Source organism: Bombina bombina, chromosome 1, assembly GCF_027579735.1.
Source record: "Bombina bombina isolate aBomBom1 chromosome 1, aBomBom1.pri, whole genome shotgun sequence".
In the NCBI taxonomy this organism is placed as follows: Eukaryota; Metazoa; Chordata; class Amphibia; order Anura; family Bombinatoridae; genus Bombina; species Bombina bombina.
The window spans coordinates 392333726-392357546 of record NC_069499.1 but is presented as its reverse complement, the minus strand read 5'-3'; the positions used below and the strand labels follow the sequence as shown (position 1 = coordinate 392357546).

General features: G+C 39.1%; 1 protein-coding gene across 1 annotated transcript in view; it reads right to left on the bottom strand.

Annotated features, from left to right (window-relative positions):
* Positions 1-23821, bottom strand: part of KIF5C (kinesin family member 5C) — a 350079-nt gene that overhangs the window by 129281 nt on the left and 196977 nt on the right. Inside the window, exons 14-16 of the mRNA XM_053698287.1 lie at positions 14120-14326; positions 11752-11898; positions 6483-6671 (exon numbers count right to left, since the gene is read on the bottom strand). Coding sequence (XP_053554262.1) covers positions 6483-6671; positions 11752-11898; positions 14120-14326 — 543 coding nt within the window. The remainder of the gene's footprint in view (positions 1-6482; positions 6672-11751; positions 11899-14119; positions 14327-23821) is intronic.

Below are 23821 nucleotides of genomic sequence, written 5' to 3'. Positions count from 1 at the left end.
TCTCCCCTCTGTCTCTCGCTCTCCCCCCTCTGTCTCTCGCTCTCCCCCCTCTGTGTCTCTCGCTCTCTCCCCTCTGTGTCTCTCGCTCTCTCCCCTCTGTGTCTCTCGCTCTCTCCCCTCTGTGTCTCTCGCTCTCTCCCCTCTGTGTCTCTCGCTCTCTCCCCTCTGTGTCTCTCGCTCTCTCCCCTCTGTGTCTCTCTCTCTCTCCCCTCTGTGTCTCTCTCTCTCTCCCCTCTGTGTCTCTCTCTCTCTCCCCTCTGTGTCTCTCTCTCTCTCCCCTCTGTGTCTCTCTCTCTCTCCCCTCTGTGTCTCTCTCTCTCTCCACTCTGTGTCTCTCTCTCTCTCCACTCTGTGTCTCTCTCTCTCTCCACTCTGTGTGTCTCTCTCTCTCCCCTCTGTCTCTCTCTCTCCCCTCTGTCTCTCTCTCTCCCCTCTGTCTCTCTCTCTCTCTACTCTGTCTCTCTCTCTCTCTACTCTGTCTCTCTCTCTCTCTACTCTGTCTCTCGCTCTCTCTCCCCTCTGTCTCTCGCTCTCTCTCCCCTCTGTCTCTCGCTCTCTCTCCCCTCTGTCTCTCGCTCTCTCTCCCCTCTGTGTGTCTCTCTCTTTCTCTCCCCTCTGTGTGTCTCTCTCTCTCCCCTCTGTGTGTCTCTCTCTCCTCTCTGTCTCTCTCTCCACTCTGTCTCTCTCTCTCTCTCCCCCCTCTGTCTCTCTATCCATCTCTCTCTCCCTGTCTCTCCCACCCCCTCTGTCTCTCTCCTTATGTGTCTCATTCTCCCCCATGGTCTTTCTCTGTCTCTCTCCCCTCTGTCTCTCTTTGTCTCTCTCTCCCCCTCTGTCTCTCTATCTATCTCTCTCTACCTGTCTCTCCCACCCCCTTTGTCCAATTTACATCTAATATCTAATTTCCTTCATTCTCTTGATATCCTTTGTTGTCTCTCTCTCTCCCCTCTGTCTCTCTCCCGCCTGTCTCTCTCTCTCCCCTCTCTCTCTCCCCTCTGTCTCTCTCTCCCCTCTCTCTCGATCCCTCTCTCTCTCTCCCCCCCTCTGTCTCTCTCTCTCTCTCCACTCTGTCTCTCTCTCTCCTCTGTCTCTCTCTCTCCCCTCTGTCTCTCATTCTCTCCCCCTCTGTCTCTCTCTCTCTCACCCCTCTCTCTCCCCTCTGTCTCTCTCTCTCCCCCCTCTGTCTCTCGCTCTCTCCCCTCTGTCTCTCTCTCCCCTCTGTCTCTCTCTCTCCACTCTGTCTCTCTCTCTCCACTCTGTCTCTCTCTCTCCCCTCTGTCTCTCTCTCTCCCCTCTGTCTCTCTCTCTCCCCTCTGTCTCTCTCTCTCCCCTCTGTCTCTCTCTCTCCCCTCTGTCTCTCTCTCTCCCCTCTGTCTCTCTCTCTCCCCTCTGTCTCTCTCTCTCCCCTCTGTCTCTCTCTCTCCCCTCTGTCTCTCTCTCTCCCCTCTGTCTCTCTCTCTCCCCTCTGTCTCTCTCTCTCCCCTCTGTCTCTCTCTCTCCCCTCTGTCTCTCTCTCTCCCCTCTGTCTCTCTCTCTCTCTCCCCTCTGTGTGTCTCTCTCCCCTCTGGATGTCTCTCTCCCCTCTGGATGTCTCTCTCCCCTCTGGATGTCTCTCTCCCCTCTGGATGTCTCTCTCCCCTCTGGATGTCTCTCTCCCCTCTGGATGTCTCTCTCTCTGCACTCTGTCTCTCGCTCCACTCTGTCTCTCTCTTCTCTCTCTCTCTCCCCCTCTGTCTCTCTATCCATCTCTCTCTCCCTGTCTCTCCCACCCCTCTGTCTCTCTCCTTATGTGTCTCATTCTCCCCCATGGTCTTTCTCTGTCTCTCTCCCCTCTGTCTCTCTTTGTCTCCCTCTCCCCCTCTGTCTCTCTATCTATCCATCTCTCTCTCTACCTATCTCTCCCACCCCCTTTGTCCAATTTACATCTAATATCTAATTTCCTTCATTCTCTTGATATCCTTTGTTGAAAATCATATCTAAATATGCTCAGTAGCTGCTGATTGGTGGCTGCACAATAGATACCTCATGTGATTGGCTCACCCATGTACATTGCTATTTCTTCAACAAAGGATATTGAAAGAATGAAGGCATATCCTATCCAGTGCCTCACCTGCCTCTGACCTCACTGCACGTCACTGCATGTATATATATATATATGTATCTCTATGTTAAGCCCTTTGTCTGCCTTTTTTTTTATCTTTGCTTCATGCTTTAAAACAAACAACAACACCTGAAACTTCATGTCTTTGAGTCCTTATGACTTTACCGCGGAGTGTAACTGTACTTTAGCAAAACAAAAAAGTTGCACAAAACAAATCAAAAATCCAATTAACAGTAAACCAAAACTCTGAGGACACAATTGTACCACTTATCACTAGCGCGCAATCGTTTGCACTCCACTCGTAATCTGGCCCATAATCAATACACAATGAATAGCACAATAATTAATTACCTTGTAGCCTTCAAACCACGTGATCTTATTGACAGATCATTCATTTAAAGAGACAGTATACTATAAAATTGGTTTTTCCCTTAATGTGTTTCCAATTACTTTTTTTTACCAGCTGCAGAGTATAAAATGTATGATATTTGCTTTTTAAAGGCTTATTTGTGTATATGAATTAGCTGATTTTGTGTTTTGAAGCCACAACCTAATAAAATGGGTTGAGATAGTAGGTATAATCAGATCTCATTACTTTATCACATTGTGTACATATACCTGCTTCTTTATTTTATATCTGTCTATAAACCAATCACCAATACTTGGAGAGAACAATGGAAAATTAACATTTTATTATCTTATCTCTTCTATAACCCACTAGGAGTGTAATTTCTTCTACTGGCTGTGTTAATACAGCTTGGCCTTGTGGACAAAAACTTTCAGGATGGGTGGGGATACCACAGGCTAAATAAACTAATTCAAATGCCAATATATGGTTAATGGAAATACTTGTAAACAATTTAATACACTCCAGCAGCTAAAGTGGATCATTGGGAACACATTAAAGGGGAGCATTTTTTTTTTTTGAGTAAACTATCCGTTTAAGAGAATTGTTGTAAGATCTTATCAGTTTTGAAGGACTGGGGTGTAACTAATATTCTGCCCATAGATTGCTCTCTGTCCCATTCAGGTAGAGAGCAACCAAACATTTTAACTTGTTTTATTTCAAAGGCCATAAGAACCTTAATATCACTGAACTGTGCCTCATCGAAAAATAAGTGCTACAACCTAAAAACATTGTACTGCTGATATAAGGCTGGCTGGATGGGAATATGAAAATATACTTCAGATATATTCATGAAATGCATTGTTCCTAGAACAGGAATTAGAAGTTTCAGATAAAACCACTGAGCATGATTTGGCAAAGGCAATCTATAAATAAATAGGCCTTTAATACATTTCCAAAAAGCCTTACATTACATTCTTTTTCTAAGAACCTTTCTTGCTTCCTATGCCGTTATGCTAAGCCTAGCCCTGTGCATGTACTTTCAGTGTTGAGGACCCCACACTCAAAAATATTTTCTGAACCCCCATACTAGACTATAAACAACCGCCTAACCTGAGACAGCGATTGGGCCGCAGCAAATTAACCACAGAACAGAAGCTTACACAGAATGGCACTGCACGATGCAACAAATTACTCTGAAAACTGTGTCAACATGTATTTGACAACAACACAGCCAGACACAATAACACATCATACAATATTAAAGGATCTTATTTGTGTCCATCTGCTAATGTGGTGTACATGATACAGTGTACAGCGCGTGACAGAGGTTGCTACATTGGAGAAACTGGCCTAAAGCTGCATCTCAGATTGAATCTACACAGACACTATTTAGAACCACAAGGAAAACGAATATTGTACCCCTATTGGTCATTACTCCACCCAGACTGGTCACTCCATCCTAAACCTCAGGATTAAAGTTCTTAAAGGGAATTTCAAAGACTCTCATGAACGAAACACATTTGAGATGAAAATTATCACACATTTCAACACCAGAAATGAAGGACTTCATGTAGACTCTGGTTTCCCACACACTACCAAAACCTTTTATAATCTCTCATCTTATTGTCTTATATTGGTTTCTTTTTCTCTACATTCTCGTTTCCCCTTTATTATATCCATTTGTTTTCATTCATAATTGTAGCTATATTCATGCATGCCATGCTCTGCGATTTTTATTGGCCTCCCCCTTTTTTCCTTTTGTTTTTCCTCTCAACTTGCTTATTTACTCTCCTTTGTTTATTTACTCTTTCTGGCTATTCTCAGCTATCCTGCACCATTCTCCTTCAGACATCCTCTGCTATTTCTGACACCCCTCTCACCCCCTCCCTCCCTTCCATCTGTTGTGTTTAGTGTTTTACTATATCAGATTGATCAGTATTGCTTCATACCTGAGGTAGGAAAACTCTTGAAAGCTTGTCTTTGAAATATTATGTTAGTCCAATAAAAAAGGTATCACTGCACTACTCTGGTATTTGAGCATCTTATCACACACACACATATCTATATCAGGGCTCAAAAATTCCACTCGACATTGCAGCATGCAAAAATATATGGCCTAGATTACGAGTTGTGTGTTAGGACCTCTTAACGCTGCTTTTTAATCCTAACGCTGCTTTTTAACGCCCGCTGGTATTATGAGTCTTGAAGGTACAGGTGTACCGCTCACTTTTTTGGCCAGACTCGGAAATACCGCAAATCCACTTACGTCAATTGCGTATCCTATATTTTCAATGGGACTTGCATAGTGCCGGTATTACGAGTCTGACCAAAAGTGAGCGGTAGACCCTCTCCTGTCAAGACTGGTACCGCATTTAAAAGTCAGTAGTTAAGAGTTTTACACTACAAGCGTAGCATAAAACTCTTAACTAAAGTGCTAAAAAGTACACTAACACCCATAAACTACCTATTAACCCATAAACCGAGGCCCCCCACATCGCAAACACTAAAAGAGGTATTTTAACCCCCTAATCTGCCGAACCGGACATCGCCGCCACTATAATAAACATATTAACCCCTAAACCGCCGCACTCCTGCATCGCAAACACTAGTTAAATATTATTAACCCCTAATCTGCCGCCCCCAACGTCGCCGCCACTATATTAAATGTATTAACCCCTAAACCTAAGTCTAACCCTAACCCCCCTAACTTAAATATAATTTAAATAAATCTAAATAAAATTACTATCATTAACTAAATAATTCATATTGAAAACTAAATGCAGTACTTACCTATAAAATAAACCCTAAACTAGCTACAATATAACTAAAAGTTACATTGTATCTAGCTTAGGGTTTATTTTTATTTTACAGGCAACTTTGTATTTATTTTAACTAGGTAGAATAGTTATTAACTATTTAATAACTACCTAATAAAAATAAAGACAAATTTACCTGTAAAATAAAACCTAACCTAAGTTACACTAACACTACACTATAATTAAATAAATTAACTAAATTAAATAATTACAATTAAATAAAATTATCTAAAGACAAAAACAAACACTAAATTACATAATATAATAAAGAAATTACAAGATTTTTAAACTAATTACACCTAATCTAATCCCCCTAACAAAATAAAAAAGCCCCCCAAAATAAAAAAAAGCCCTACCCTACATTAAATTACAAACAGCCCTTAAAAGGGCCTTTTGTGGGGCATTGCCCCAAAGTAATCAGAAAAAAAAAAAAAAGTACAAATACCCCCCCAACATTAAAACCCACCACCCACACAACCAACCCTACTCTAAAACCCACCCAATACCCCCTTAAAAAAACCTAACACTAACTCCTTGAAGATCACATTCAAATTAGCTTTTTAAGGTTTATATGTGAATATTAAAGCTCTGATTTTCTCTTTTGAAGCCACAACCTAATAAAATGGGTAGAGCTTGTAGGTATAATCAGATCTCATTACTGTATCACATTGTGTACATAAACCTGCTTCTTTATCTTATATCTGTCCTTAAAACAATCACCAGTACTTTGAGAGAACAATGGAAAATCAACATTTTATTACCATATCTCTGCTATATCCTACTGGGTGTGTAATTTCTTCTGCTGGCTGTGTTTACAAAGCTTATCTATAGCTGGGACCTGCGGCCACAAAATTTCAGAATAGGTGGGGATACCACATGCTAAATCAACTATTTCAAATGCCAATATAAGGGTAAAGGATCTACTTGTAAACAATTTAATACACTCCGGCAGGTAAAGTGGATCATTGGGAACAAATTAAAGGGGAGAAAATTTTTGCGTAAACTGTCCCTTTAATCCAACTCATGGAGTAGCATAATGTATTAAAGAATATTTACACCAATAAAATTTTCTACAAAAGTTTTCAAAGGACACTGAAAAAATGAAACCCTTTTCATGCTTAAACAAGTTTACAGAGTGGTATAGTATTAAATAATGATTAATCAATAATATCCCACAAGTTTTATATGAGCACTAAAAAAAGATCAAGGCACATACCTGTGAGCTTAAAAGCTGGCAAGCTGCAAGTTCCTTCTCGCTGGCATTTATTTTCTTGTTTGCTTCAATCTGAGCAGTTTCCAGTTGTTTACTTCGGTTCACCAAAGATTTAACTTCAGATTTCATCTTACTAATATACAAACGAGCCATAGTAAATTCTTCTTCAATAACTCCGTTAACATCTGCCAACTAGAGGTGTTAAAACAAATGATAAACTGAAATTTATGATACATTTGTCATGTCTGATCTTCAGACAGTCTATAATATTTAAACACAAAGATAAAAGTAACAGGTATATTTTTTGAAGAAAGAAGATTTAACCCCTTAATGACAACTGACGTACCAGGTACGTCCTGCAAAAACTTGCAGTTAGTGACAATGGACGTACCTGGTACGTCAGTTGTCTTAGAGAGTGCTGGAAGCGATCGCAATCGCTTCCAGCAGCTCTCAGGGTATTGCAGTGATGCCTCGATATTGAGGCATCCTGCAATACCCTTTAGAAAGCATCCGATGCAGAGAGAGACACTCTGTGGCCCTCTCTGCACCGGTAGCGATGCGGCCGTTCGTTGGTGGGTGGGAGCTTACAGGGAGGAGGGTGGGCGGCCCATCGCTACCCGGCATCCGGTTCCTTCAAGTGTATTGTGCACGCCGGATGCCGGGAGCGTGCGGGGGCTGCGTGCACGCGCGCGCGTGTGTGTGCGCGTGCGCAGCAATCACTGGCACTGCCACCAATGAATTTAGGTAAGAGGGAGGGGGGCAGAATTTTTTTTAAAAATGATCAGGATCAGGATCTGGATCTGGGGGTGGGGGGGTGGTTGGGGCAGCTACACTACAGAAAAAATAAAAATAAAACATGTAACAAAACAACAAAACACTTTATTTTTTGGGGAAAACTGGGTACTGGCAGACAGCTGCCAGTACCCAAGATGGTGGCAATTAGGTAGGTGGGGAGGGTTAGAGAGGTGTTTGGGGGGGATCAGGGAGGTTGGGGGTTAAGGCAGGGGTCCATCACAGCTGAATAATTAAAAAAAACAAAAAACAAAAAAAAAACACCTTTTATTTTAGTACTGGCAGACTTTCTGCCAGTACTTAAGATGGCGGGGACAATTGTGGGGTGGGGGAGGGAAGAGAGCTGTCTGGGAGGGATCAGGGGGTGGGATGTGTCAGGTGGGAGGCTAATCTCTACACTAAAGCTAAAATTAACCCTGCAAGCTCTCTACAAGCTACCTAATTAACCCCTTCACTGCTGGGCTTAAAACAAGTGTAGTGCGCAGCAGCATTTAGCGGCCTCCTAATTGCCAAAAAGCAACGCCAAAGCCATATATGTCTGCTATTTATGAACAAAGGAGATCCCAGAGAAGCATTTACAACCATTTGTGCCATAATTGCACAAGCTGTTTGTAAATAATTTAAGTGAGAAACCTAAAATTGTGAAAAATGTCACTTTTTTTTTTATTTGCTCGCATTTGGCGGTGAAATGGTGGCATGAAATATACCAAAATGGGCCTAGATCAATACTTTGGGTTGTCTACTACACTACACTAAAGCTAAAATTAACCCTTCAAGGTCCCTACAAGATCCCTAATTAACCCCTTCACTGCTGGGCATAATACACGTGTGGTGCGCAGCTGCATTTAGCGGCCTTCTAATTACCAAAAAGCAACGCCAAAGCCATATATGTCTGCTATTTCTGAACAAAGGGGATCCCAGAGAAGCATTTACAACCATTTGTGCCATAATTGCACAAACTGTTTGTAAATAATTTCAGTGAGAAACCTAAAGTTTGTGGCAAAATTTGTGAAAAAGTGAACAATTTTTTTTATTTGCTCGCATTTGGCAGTGAAATGGTGGCATGAAATATACCAAAATGGGCATAAATCAATACTTTGGGTTGTCTTCTAAAAAAAAATATATACATGTCAAGGGATATTCAGGGATTCCGGACAGATATCAGTGTTCCAATGTAACTAGCGCTAATTTTGAAAAAAAGTGGTTTGGAAATAGCAAAGTTCTACTTGTACTTATTGCCCTATAACTTGCAAAAAAAGCAAACATGTAACCATTGGGTATTTCTAAACTCAGGACAAAATTTAGAAACTATTTAGCATGGGTGTTTTTTGGTGTAGATGTGTAACATATTTTGGAGGTCAAAGTTAGAAAAAGTGTGTTTTTTTCCATTTTTTCCTCATATTTTATATATTTTTTATATTAAATTATAAGATGTGATGAAAAAAATGGTATCTTTAGAAAGTCCATTTAATGGCGAGAAAAACGGTATATAATATGTGTGGGTACAGTAAATGAGTAAGAGGAAAATTACAGCTAAACACAAACACTGCAGAAATGTAAAAATAGCCATTGTCATTAAGGGTAAGAAAACTGAAAAATGGTCCGGTCATTAAGGGGTTAAACAACTTTGAAAAACTTTGAACTGCATATTCCCCTCAACAACATGTTTTATCGCTGGTATACAATATTACCAATCCCCCAGGCTACAAAGCACAATACTTAGAAAGCTGGGAATGTGAGATTGGCTGCATAATCCTACCTCAAACAGCCTCACAAATGTATACTTGTTATGAAATCCTCTACTTCGTCCCAGCTATTAGAAATCAACTACAAGATCCATTGTCGCTGGCACATTACCCTTAAAAGGTTACACAGAATCTTCCCTAAATTAAATACAAAATGGTGAAGATGTGGTGCTAAACAAAGTGATGTGTACCATATGTGGTGGACATGCGCCATAGTGTTCAACTTTTGGGCTATGGTAAAGTCTGTAATAGAAAAGAAAGATAAGATACTATCTTTCCGTCAGGGGACATGGTTATTAAAGTGCCATTAGGTTTAGCGGCCTCTCAAATATATGAGGAATATAGTTATATTGTACGAGACACTAGAGCTAATTATATTTTAATTGTCGAAATCTGGAACTATAAAAGTTGAGATATTGAAAAGTGCACACCAGATAGGAGAAGCAGATAACACAGAATGAGCCTACACAAGTCCCAACTGCTTTAAATTTCTCCCTAATGAGTCCTAGCCCATCAAGAAATGGATTATATGTAAATGTTTATTTACACTTGTTAATGTCTGTACCACTCGGCAACTATATATTGCCTATTCAGTTGGTTTGCCTACTCAACTAATTATGCCTTCAGAAATCACTAAGTTATAAACAGTTTTGTTTCTTTTTGTTTGCTTATAACAAGTCCAAAAAAAAAATTTGAACTCAATATGAATAATACCTGGACAGTTTGAACTAACGCAAAACACTTTAGCCGGAAGGCAAAATATAAAAAGGCACAATCGTATTACTGACTTGGACATTTTGTATTCAATGCTTTTAGATACTTTTAAACTTGTGGCTTACCATTTAATATTTAATGTCTTCTTATATTTTGTAATATGGAAACTTTATTGAAATAACAAATATGTGAAGAGATGTGGAGGTGGTGTGAGTGCTAACTACATGGTATAAGCTTAAATCCCTATAAGGTCTAGTATAATCTCAAAATACAGACAAATGAAAAAATGTTAGTGTGGGTGGGATAAGCGCTCTGGAAAGAGCTAACCAATTAAAGAAAATAATGTGCAATTAAACATATAAAATTAATACTATAATAATATAGGATGTAATAATAGGAGTATTAAAATATGAAATTTAATAAGTAGTTTATATCAGCAATATGCAAACAATAATTGACAATATCAAACATACAATAGTTTCATTATAATGATGCCGGCATCAATGTCTTGAATGAATATTAAAATAAGTCGTTAAAAGGATAGTACTTAAACTAGTAGTCATAAATATTATAACATTATGTTAAACCGTTAGGTTGTTATAAAGCCAATTACGGCTAAGCTGTTAATAGTGTGACCTAGCGTACTTGAGGACCGCGGTTGGGAAACACTGCTCTAATGGATCTGACATTGCAACAGTGGGGACATAAATGTTAGACTCCATGATATGCTAACTAGCATACAATAAACACAGTATTATAGAACTTTAAACAGATAACAATTTGCAGTATAGTCCCTAAACTTAAGAAAAACTACAACAGTAGAGAGAAATCTGCTTCTATGAATAGCCTCAAGTTTGCACCTCAGAAACACCCACACAGAAAAGGACTGAAAGAACAGAAATTCAGAAATCACCAGACTGAATAAAATATAAATGTATGTAATAAAATGCCCTGAACCCCCTAGAGCATCTTTTGTTAAGGGTACTTACTCCCTCCAGGGTCTAAAAGAACCAATAGCCAGGCAGAGAAAGAGGGAGAAGTGAAGTGTTCTGCAGAAATGATTGCTCAGAGGAGAAGGAAAAAAAAGAGGTCTAAAATGGGGGCAGAAAAAATAGCCAGCAGCTCTCAGTGAAATCCCAGTAAATTCCTGATAAAATGCCCCAAATTTGTCTAGAAAAAAATAAAGTGCATATGAGCTTCCTAAAATGCTACCGACCTCAACCGCAGCTAACCTCTGAGCAGCCATTTCTGCAGAGGTATCAGCGTAAAACAAAAAAAAATGTTTACATTGTTTATCACACACATCACATGAACAGTTATGATGATTTTACTTAAAGGGACATAAAACCAAAAACAATTCTTTCATCATTCAAATAGAGAATACAATTTTAAACAACATTTCAATTTACTTCTATTATCTAATTTGCTTCATTATTTAGGTATCCTTTGTTGAATATATAGCAATGCCCATGGGTGAGCCAATCACACCAGACATCTATGTGCAGCCACCTAGCAGCAGCTACTGAGCCTATTTAGGTATGCTTTTCAACATAGGATATTAAGAGAATGACACAAATTAGATAATAGAAGTAAATTGGAAAGTTGTATGCACAATCTGAATTATGAAAGAAAAAAAATTGGGTTTCATGTCCCTTTAAGTCTAATAGTGTGCTACATTTATAGAACACTATAGCTTAAACACCTCATTTTGCAAATATTAACTAGATCAGTTCAGTCTATATCAGTTCAGTCTATATTTATAGAATAGCAGGCTAGGTGGTCAATTTTAATACTGGCAAATTAAAAAATCAACAAATGGGACATAAAAAAAAGAAAGAAAAATGTACTTGAGTTTAAAAAAATATATAGCAAGAATTTAGACAGAGTCAATCCTTTTTAGAATACCAATCATGATTCTATGGTACCGTAATTATAATGGAAAACACCTTCTAAAATTACAGTAGGCTTTGACTTATGAAACCTGAAAGTAAAAAGTATAATAATAAAATATATATATTTACCGTTTTCACATCATTTGTGCCAATAATTCCTCCAATCTCTCCAAGATCCTTTAACAATAAATTTAAGATCTCAGTAGCTCTTTTCTTTTGATGGTTGCTCAGTTCCTGCAACTGATTAAGCTCACGTTGGGTTGCTATAAGACTGGTCTGTGAAGGAATAAGACGTACATCAACTGAATATTTTATACATCTTTGTGCATTTACAATATTTCTTTGTGGCACAATATACTTTTAGTTCACAGTGTATTTTAGGCTGGTCTGCAATGTCCTTGCAATTGCTGAACAGTCATCTTTGATAACCTTAGATTTTTTTTCCCCCTTTCTATTCCAGTCCTAAAGTACCTCCTACAGATCAGGTTTTTAAGTATCTCTGCTTGTATTTAACTGCACTTTAACCATTGTGATTGATTCACCTGTAGACAGGTACACAAATACTCAATCTGACATGTTGAAGGGGCAGTCAACACCAGAATTGTTGTTGTTTAAAAAGATACATAATCCCTTTATTAACCATTCCCTAGTTTTGCATAATTAACACAGTGTAATACACATTTTACCTCTAATTACCTTGTATTTATGCCTTTGTATACTGCCCCCTTATCTCAATTCTTTTGAAAGAAAGAGGTAACTCCACGTGCGTGAGTTCAATGTTATCTATATGACACACACATGAACTAACGCCCTCTAGAGGTGAAAAACTGTCAAAATGCATTCAGATTAGAGGCGGACTTCAAGGTCTAAGAAATTAGCATATGAACCTCATAGGTTTAGCTTTCAACTAAGAATACCAAGAAAACAAAGCAAAATCGGTGATAAAAATAAATTGGAAAGTTTTTTAAAATGACATGCCTTATCTGAATCATGAAAGTTTATTTTGGACTTGACTGTCCCTTTAAAGGGCTACTTGAGGAATGGATTTGAAACATGCTGTCTTAAAGCACTACAATAAATGACTGGAAGCTTTGAGTAGGAACAAATGTTTTTACTAACAGGCGGATGATAGACGAGTCATATTAATGGATATTTTTCTAGAAATAGATTGTGACCTACTGTTATTTTAGCTGTAATGCCATATCTCTGGAATTTAATAGAACACAGCAGAATAAAACAAAACTGCTTGAATCCCATGTCCCATCCTTGTTTATTGTCCAAAAACGAACCAATCGTCAAAAATTTGAAGGAAATGTGTTAATGCAACACATTTCAAAATCTTATTTTACTAATGAAAACTATTAAAATCCAAAAGGGGAAACATCTGCTACCACGTGTCAGATCATTTTTTTTTATATACAAAAGAAACATTTTTAGCTTTTAAATGTCTAAAAGTCTTTAAATAAAAAAACTGGCTTGGTAATAAGTTGCACCACCATATACTGAGCAACTCTACAGTTTATCCTTTGCAGGAGTCTAGTTTCTTACACAAGCTTAATAACTTGGTAGCTACATATTACAGTTGGCTTCACTTACATAACCCTTTTGTCAGGGGGCATCCCTTGCTTATTCTAAACCTGCCTTTGAGTAGGGGCCAACAATTTTAATACAACTTTTACAGCAATAGGTTTTTATGCAGAAAATATTAGGAATCAGCATTTGGATGCTTCATTAGCATCTGAATGCCCTTTTTCTGAGCTGGATTTATTCTTAGGAAAGTGCAACACATTAAGATCTGTGCAAATCCAATGAATATATATACCTTTGTAATGTTAAAGTGCTATTCTCTTTATACAAGAAGATATGCTCAGTCTCAAGTGCTTACAGATACTTCCACTAAGTTAAACACTCAAAAAATACCAATCAACCTCAAGATTGGAATAAATTTACATAGAGACAAAATAGGGGAGGTTTTGAGTGCGCCTTTTACACCTGGGTAAAGTCTAAAAACTCATATATACCTTTAGGCATTGTTAATACATCACTAAACATTACAATTTTGAATAAAAGTATGCTTTATTTACTAAAAAATGCAGAATATAATTTTACTCTATATTCAAAACATCTAAAATCTGGAAGAACATCTCTTACAACTATAGGGGGCATCTACAGCACTAAAGCAAACATCTTGTAATTACAAGACATTTATGCTGCTTTGTTATAGAATAAAACATCAGCCAAGCCCAAAACGTTTTTAAAACACAAAGTGTGATTAATGACATTGTCATCATGCTACAATATCAAAATAACCGTTTTCTATCTGTCAATTTCTGGCCAACTACCTATTGATAAATGGGGCGCACATTTTTAGGCATCTTCGTATAAAATATTTGCATTTTAAATAAAGTTGTATTATGGTATTGTGTTTGCTTTTAATAAACATCAATGCGTTAAACAGCTTATATACAAGTTACGGTGCGGTATAGATTAATCTTACAGTTTTCTGGGTCAGTTCATCAGAAAGCTGTTCATTGGCTTTGGTTTTGTCTTCCACTTCCTGAGACTTCTGATCATAATTTACAGCAAGTTCCTCCAAGGCTTGTAGCACTTCCTTCACCTCATCCTTAGCTGCATCATTCTCTATTTGTAGGCGAGTCAGTTCTTCTTGAATTTTCTCATAATCCCTACGTGTGGATGCCAAAAGCTGAAAATAAAACACAAGGATATGTTAATCCCTGTACGTATACATTATACATAAATATACATACACACACAGTGGAATACAATGTGTACCCACTCCAATTTTAGCAGTCCACTTCCATGATATATCACCATCTGGTTTCTGCTAAGGCTTTTAAAGAAAGACATTAGATGAAACACCTATTGTAATTGTTACAGTTTGGGAAATTGCTTCTGTTATAGTTCTATTTATATGTATTTATTGTATGTATGTATGTATGTATGCAATAGTCAAAGAGAAACTCTTAATACTGTGCCAGCAGTCCAAAAGTATTACTATGTCCAAAAGTATGGGAGCCGTATGTGTTACCAGTGCAAACAGTAAAATATTGTAATATCAATTGGCCGCGAGCAGCCACAAATAGTTGCACACAAGCAAGCAAACAAGAAATGTAACACTGTGTAAACGGCTGTTATAGCACTCTTTGGCAAACCAAATGCTTCACTCACCCGTGTTCAGCGGAGTGGGGGTACTTCAGGCAAAATCAATGCCTCTTTATTCTTGCCAGGCTCCGTGCAGGAAAAGCTCCACTCTGGGAAAGACAAGAAAACCGGAAGCACGCCAGGACGAAGCGGTGAACCTCAACCGCCTCAACTTATCCCAGCTGCTTTCCTCCTGTGTCCTCGTGTGGCTCCTCCCCCCTGCTCCGCTCCGTAACACAGTGAGACTTGAGGGTGCTGGGGCCGTTAAATGCAAGGCTAAACACAAATGTCCATCACACTTGCTCCTTTGTATATTAGTGTCCCATAATCAGCCAATAATGCAGCTGGTTTACTGGAAAGCAGAAAATTCAAAGAAAGACGATCCCAGCTGCATAAAAGTATATTCCTTTATTCTTTGCTCAAATAAAACATAGAGAATCACAGCAAAACGATGCGGAAGGTGCTGAGGGCGCAGCACTGTCTGGCTTACATGTTTCGGAAATGATCCGTAGTCATAGCCTACAGTGTTGAGCCCCACACCTGTTTAAAAAAGATTCAAACAAATGTGATAGGTCAAAATTGCAAAACACGCCCTCAGCCTAAACCTGTGCACACCTGTGGAATACATTCATGTCTGTAGTACTATGGCACATAACCACAATATAAAAGGGAAAAACAGATTGTAAGATATGCCAAATATGTATATATACATTACTCTGTATATGTTTATTGAAAAGGGACAGCTTTAAAAAATCCTGTCTACCATATGATACATGTACAATCGTAATAGGTATACTAAGGAGGGAATTACAAAGGATATTTACAAAGAACTATATTAATAAAAAACTATATTTACAAAAAACCCTAGGATTGGAATGTTGCACTAATCCCCTTAAAGGGCAGGATCTTACAAATGCCCTTACATTATTGGGGGCCAATCCCTATGTTAGAGTGTAAATAGGTAATTATTATATGTCCCAAAGCACGCAATAAAAATATGTAAATGTAAAAAAGAGTATTAAGGACATAATGTTGTAAAAGATTACCATCCCAAGGTAGTAGTGACGTAAAATGTTATGAAGCTTGAGATAGCTAAAGTGCCTCCCTACTAAGTATGGCTTGCTCCACCATCTATAAAGTAACAAGTGTAGTCTGGGACCAATGTTGAGTAATAATCTCTGACATTAAAGAATAAGAATAATAATAATAGTCTCTGCGGGTGTAATGCATACCCACAAACTACCCAAGGTAAAAGGGAATAGCAAATATAATTACACTTATTGCTCTAAACTCACATGTGATAGCTAATAGTGCACAAAAGCAAACTATTGAAGTTCAAAACTGAATAGTAAGAAAAAAAATAAAAAATAAAAAATAAAATAAATTAAAAAAAAAAAGAAAGACATTTTTTTAAAAAAAAATTATTAAATTAGATTATAATATGTCCTTTCTACATCCTAACTTTTGCCTTACACCCTAATACATCTTCCATATCTGATATTCAATATTTCTCTTTGTCAGGTGCATTATTACCATCAACATTGACCTTACAATGGGCTTTATCACATATAGCCATTTTTTTCTTTTTTCTTTTTTTTCTTACTATTCAGTTTTGAACTTCAATAGTTTGCTTTTGTGCACTATTAGCTATCACATGTGAGTTTAGAGCAATAAGTGTAATTATATTTGCTATTCCCTTTTACCTTGGGTAGTTTGTGGGTATGCATTACACCCGCAGAGACTATTATTATTATTATTATTCTTTAATGTCAGAGATTATTACTCAACATTGGTCCCAGACTACACTTGTTACTTTATAGATGGTGGAGCAAGCCATACTTAGTAGGGAGGCACTTTAGCTATCTCAAGCGGCATAACATTTTACGTCACTACTACCTTGGGATGGTAATCTTTTACAACATTATGTCCTTAATACTCTTTTTTACATTTACATATTTTTATTGCGTGCTTTGGGACATATAATAATAATAATTACCTATTTACACTCTAACATAGGGATTGGCCCCCAATAATGTAAGGGCATTTGTAAGATCCTGCCCTTTAAGGGGATTAGTGCAACATTCCAATCCTAGGGTTTTTTGTAAATATAGTTTTTTATTAATATAGTTCTTTGTAAATATCCTTTGTAATTCCCTCCTTAGTATACCTATTACGATTGTACATGTATCATATGGTAGACAGGATTTTTTAAAGCTGTCCCTTTTCAATAAACATATACAGAGTAATGTATATATACATATTTGGCATATCTTACAATCTGTTTTTCCCTTTTATATTGTGGTTATGTGCCATAGTACTACAGACATGAATGTATTCCACAGGTGTGCACAGGTTTAGGCTGAGGGCGTCTTTTGCAATTTTAACCTATCACATTTGTTTGAATCTTTTTTAAACAGGTGTGGGGCTCAACACTGTAGGCTATGACTACTGATCATTTCCGAAACATGTAAGCCAGACAGTGCTGCGCCCTCAGCACCTTCCACATCGTTTTGCTGTGATTCTCTATGTTTTATTTGAGCAAAGAATAAAGGAATATACTTTTATGCAGCTGGGATCGTCTTTCTTTGAATTGTATGTATGTATGAACATATTTATGTATTGGTATATAATATTCTAGTCATATTAACTAGCTATGAGAAATATAGAAGCTGTCTATTTACTATGCCCTGTTTCAAGAACAAAAGCCATAAAGCCTTTTCTTTACCATGCTCTGTTTACCTCAAAGAAAGTCAGGAGATGGTAAATAAGGGTTATTATTTCCCCAGGCTTCCTCCCTTTCAATAGAGTCACCAAACTTTTACATGTAAATAGGAGTCTTTCATGTGGCTGTTGGGGTGTGGAGGTGGTAAATAACAGGTTATCATGAACAAAAGAACATCTGACCTTACAATCAGAACAGTTGTCCAAGCCACGGGATTTATAGATACTTACCCCCTACAATAGCCCCTATTTACATGTAAACAGCTAAGACCAATGGCGTTCGTTTTTCCAAATATGGTTATAGAGGGAAAATTGAACCAATTACATCAAATGTAATATTAACAGATGGGGCATGGTTTTAAATATATAGGAGAGACTCAGTCAGTTAGAAGAGAGGAAGGAGAGAGGAGAGAGAAGAGAGGGGAGGATGAGGACAGGAAGCTAGCAGAAACATCCAGACTGTCCCAGATAACCCTATTAGAAAATCTAAATAAGGTACCTGTATCATGTATGTTTGTATAAGTGTATATTTGTCTTGTAAGTAAATGTAATTGTTATTGTATTTAGGCCTAAGCATTGAATATTGTGTAATGTCATGTTTTTAGCTGATCAAATAAATAATTGTGTATTTGGAAACCAACAGTATTTTTAAGAGTCTTATTACATTGGGTTATTTATCATTTTCTCATCTATATGTGTATTTATGCAATATTTTAGGCTAGAACCTAGTCAATTCTGCTTATTAATCTAATATAGAAATACCTAATCCCATAGCTATAAATTGTATATTGTAAACCCCTTTTTAGCTAAACAATAAGCCCGATTTCATATAGTTATGTCTTGCATGGTCACGAAGTACAAGTATATATTTCTGGATTAATTAGAATTTAATTGTTAATTCCTCAATGAGCAGATATATTTTATGGACATAGCTAAATTGTCACCTTGGGATGAAATCAAATAATATTGCATAGATATACATATATACATATGTGCACTTTACAAGTCAGATTAAGGAACTAAAATTCCTCATATTAAATAACCTTTTAAGATTAGAATATTTGTACTCTTATCATTTTTAAGATAATTATTAAATTAGTGGCACTGGGATAACTTGTCGTCAAATGACTTCATCAAGTTGAATACTTCTAAGTGGACACTGAAGAATAAGCCATGTTCATACATTGCTAGACCAGGGATACCTAAAGTGACAGTACATTGAGCTAATATAAGTTAGGAATGGGAGAGCATCTGCACCTACTACCAGAAAATCCTACCCCAGGAAAGAAAATCACAGTAAAAAAAATAAAATAAAAAAAAACATAATTTATGCTTACCTGATAAATTCCTTTCTTCTGTTGTGTGATCAGTCCACGGGTCATCATTACTTCTGGGATATAACTCCTCCCCAACAGGAAATGCAAGAGGATTCACCCAGCAGAGCTGCATATAGCTCCTCCCCTCTACGTCAGTCCCAGTCATTCGACCAAGAATCAACGAGAAAGGAGTAACCAAGGGTGAAGTGGTGACTGGAGTATAATTTAAAAGATATTTACCTGCCTTAAAAACAGGGCGGGCCGTGGACTGATCACACAACAGAAGAAAGGAATTTATCAGGTAAGCATAAATTATGTTTTCTTCTGTTATGTGTGATCAGTCCACGGGTCATCATTACTTCTGGGATACCAATACCAAAGCAAAAGTACACGGATGACGGGAGGGAAAGGCAGGCTCATTATACAGAAGGAACCACTGCCTGAAGAACCTTTCTCCCAAAAATAGCCTCCGAAGAAGCAAAAGTGTCAAATTTGTAAAATTTGGAAAAAGTATGAAGTGAAGACCAAGTTGCAGCCTTGCAAATCTGTTCAACAGAGGCCTCATTCTTAAAGGCCCAAGTGGAAGCCACAGCTCTAGTGGAGTGAGCTGTAATTCTTTCAGGAGGCTGCTGTCCAGCAGTCTCATAGGCTAAACGTATTATGCTACGAAGCCAAAAAGAGAGAGAGGTAGCAGAAGCTTTTTGACCTCTCCTCTGTCCAGAGTAAACGACAAACAAGGAAGAAGTTTGGCGAAAATCTTTAGTTGCCTGCAAGTAGAACTTGAGGGCACGAACTACATCCAGATTGTGTAAAAGACGTTCCTTCTTTGAAGAAGGATTTGGACACAAGGATGGGACAACAATCTCTTGATTGATGTTCCTGTTAGTGACTACCTTAGGTAAGAACCCAGGTTTAGTACGCAGAACTACCTTGTCTGAGTGAAAAATCAGATAAGGGGAATCACAATGTAAGGCTGATAACTCAGAGACTCTTCGAGCCGAGGAAATAGCCATTAAAAACAGAACTTTCCAAGATAACATTTTTATATCAATGGAATGAAGGGGTTCAAACGGAACACCCTGTAAAACGTTAAGAACTAAGTTTAAACTCCATGGTGGAGCAACAGCTTTAAACACAGGCTTGATCCTAGCTAAAGCCTGACAAAAGGACTGGACGTCTGGATTTTCTGACAGACGTCTGTGTAACAAGATGGACAGAGCTGAAATCTGTCCCTTTAATGAACTAGCTGATAAACCCCTTTCTAAACCTTCTTGTAGAAAAGACAGTATCCTAGCGATCCTAACCTTACTCCAGGAGTAACCTTTGGATTCGCACCAGTATAGGTATTTCCGCCATATTTTATGGTAAATCCTTCTGGTAACAGGCTTCCTAGCCTGAATTAGGGTATCAATAACCGACTCAGAAAAACCACGTTTTGATAAAATCAAGCGTTCAATTTCCAAGCAGTCAGCTTCAGAGAAGTTAGATTTTGATGTTTGAATGGACCCTGTATCAGAAGGTCCTGTCTTAGAGGTAGAGACCAAGGCGGACAGGATGACATGTCCACTAGATCTGCATACCAAGTCCTGCGTGGCCATGCAGGTGCTATTAGAATTACTGATGCTCTCTCCTGTTTGATTTTGGCAATCAATCGAGGAAGCAGCGGGAAGGGTGGAAACACATAAGCCATCCTGAAGTTCCAAGGTGCTGTCAAAGCATCTATCAGAACTGCTCCCGGATCCCTGGATCTGGACCCGTAGCGAGGAAGTTTGGCGTTCTGGCGAGACGCCATGAGATCTATCTCTGGTTTGCCCCAACGTCGAAGTATTTGGGCAAAGACCTCCGGATGAAGTTCCCACTCCCCCGGATGAAAAGTCTGGCGACTCAAGAAATCCGCCTCCCAGTTCTCCACTCCCGGGATGTGGATTGCTGACAGGTGGCAAGAGTGAGACTCTGCCCAGCGAATTATCTTTGATACTTCCATCATTGCTAGGGAGCTTCTTGTCCCTCCCTGATGGTTGATGTAAGCTACAGTCGTGATGTTGTCCGACTGAAACCTGATGAACCCCCGAGTTGTTAACTGGGGCCAAGTCAGAAGGGCATTGAGCACTGCTCTCAATTCCAGAATGTTTATTGGAAGGAGACTCTCCTCCTGATTCCATAGTCCCTGAGCCTTCAGAGAATTCCAGACAGCGCCCCAACCTAGTAGGCTGGCGTCTGTTGTTACAATTGTCCAGTCTGGCCTGCTGAATGGCATCCCCCTGGACAGGTGTGGCCGATAAAGCCACCATAGAAGAGAATTTCTGGTCTCTTGATTCAGATTCAGAGTAGGGGACAAATCTGAGTAATCCCCATTCCACTGACTTAGCATGCATAATTGCAGCGGTCTGAGGTGTAGGCGTGCAAAAGGTACTATGTCCATTGCCGCTACCATTAAGCCGATCACCTCCATGCATTGAGCTACTGACGGGTGTTGAATGGAATGCAGGACGCGGCATGCATTTTGAAGCTTTGTTAACCTGTCTTCTGTCAGGTAAATCTTCATTTCTACAGAATCTATAAGAGTCCCCAAGAATGGAACTCTTGTGAGAGGAAAGAGAGAACTCTTCTTTTCGTTCACTTTCCATCCATGCGACCTTAGAAATGCCAGAACTAACTCTGTATGAGACTTGGCAGTTTGAAAGCTTGAAGCTTGAATTAGAATGTCGTCTAGGTACGGAGCTACCGAAATCCCTCGCGGTCTTAGTACCGCTAGAAGGGCACCCAGAACCTTTGTGAAGATTCTTGGAGCCGTAGCCAATCCGAATGGAAGAGCTACAAACTGGTAGTGCCTGTCTAAGAAGGCAAACCTTAGATACCGGTGATGATCTTTGTGGATCGGTATGTGAAGGTAAGCATCCTTTAAATCCACTGTGGTCATGTACTGACCCTCTTGGATCATGTGTAAGATTGTCCGAATAGTTTCCATTTTGAACGATGGAACTCTTAGGAATTTGTTTAGAGTCTTTAAATCTAAGATTGGCCTGAAAGTTCCCTCTTTTTTGGGAACCACAAACAGGTTTGAGTAGAACCCTTGTCCTTGTTCCGACCGCGGAACCGGATGGATCACTCCCATTAATAACAGATCTTGTACGCAGCGTAGAAACGCTTCTTTCTTTATCTGGTTTGTTGACAACCTTGACAGATGAAATCTCCCTCTTGGGGGAGATAATTTGAAGTCTAGAAGGTATCCCTGCGATATGATCTCTAGAGCCCAGGGATCCTGAACATCTCTTGCCCAGGCCTGGGCGAAGAGAGAGAGTCTGCCCCCCACTAGATCCGGTCCCGGATCGGGGGCTCTCGGTTCATGCTGTCTTTGGGGCAGCAGCAGGTTTCCTGGCCTGCTTGCTCTTGTTCCAGGACTGGTTAGGCTTCCAGCCTTGTCTGTAACGAGCAACAGCTCCTTCCTGTTTTGGTGCAGTGGAGGTTGATGCTGCTCCTGTTTTAAAGTTCCGAAAGGGACGAAAATTAGACTGTCTAGCCTTAGCTTTGGCTTTGTCTTGAGGTAGGGCGTGGCCCTTACCTCCTGTAATGTCAGCGATAATCTCTTTCAAACCGGGCCCAAATAAAGACTGCCCCTTGAAAGGTATATTAAGTAATTTGGACTTAGAAGTAACATCAGCTGACCAGGATTTTAGCCACAGCGCCCTACGTGCCTGTATGGCGAATCCTGAGTTCTTAGCCGTAAGTTTGGTTAAATGTACTACGGCCTCCGAAATGAAGGAATTAGCTAGTTTAAGGACTCTAAGCCTGTCCGTAATGTCGTCTAGCGTAGATGAACTAAGGTTCTCTTCAAGCGACTCAATCCAAAATGCTGCCGCAGCCGTAATCGGCGCGATACATGCAAGGGGTTGTAATATAAAACCTTGTTGAACAAACATTTTCTTAAGGTAACCCTCTAATTTTTTATCCATAGGATCTGAGAAAGCACAGCTATCCTCCACCGGGATAGTGGTACGCTTAGCTAAAGTAGAAACTGCTCCCTCCACCTTGGGGACCGTTTGCCATAAGTCCCGAGTGGTGGCGTCTATTGGAAACATCTTTCTAAATATTGGAGGGGGTGAGAACGGCACACCGGGTCTATCCCACTCCTTAGTAACAATTTCAGTTAGTCTCTTAGGTATAGGAAAAACGTCAGTACTCGCCGGTACCGCAAAGTATTTATCCAACCTACACAGTTTCTCTGGTATTGCAACGGTGTTACAATCGTTGAGAGCTGCTAAGACCTCCCCTAGTAATACACGGAGGTTCTCCAATTTAAATTTAAAATTTGAAATATCTGAGTCCAATCTGTTTGGATCAGAACCGTCACCCACAGAATGAAGCTCTCCGTCCTCATGCTCTGCGAGCTGTGACGCAGTATCAGACATGGCCCTAGCATTGTCAGCGCACTCTGTTCTCACCCCAGAGTGATCACGCTTGCCTCTTAGTTCTGGTAATTTAGACAAAACTTCAGTCATAACAGTAGCCATATCTTGTAATGTTATCTGTAATGGCCGCCCAGATGTACTAGGCGCCAAAATATCACGCACCTCCCGGGCGGGAGATGCAGGTACTGCCGCGTGAGGCGAGTTAGTCGGCATAACTCTCCCCTCGCTGTTTGGTGAAATTTGTTCACATTGTACAGATTGACTTTTATTTAAAGTAGCATCAATACAGTTAGTACATAAATTTCTATTGGGCTCCACCTTGGCATTGGAACAAATGACACAGATATCTTCCTCTGAGTCAGACATGTTTAACACACTAGCAAAAAACTTACAACTTGGTTATAATCTTTTTTAGCAAAAAACGTACTGTGCCTCAAAGAGGTACTAACGATTAAATGACAGTTGAAATAGTGAACTGAAAAACAGTTATAGCATCAAACTTTAAAACAACAAAACTTTTAGCAAAGGTTTGTTCCCATTAGTAAAATAACAATAATTAAATTTGACATAAAAAATACAAAGCAACGTTTT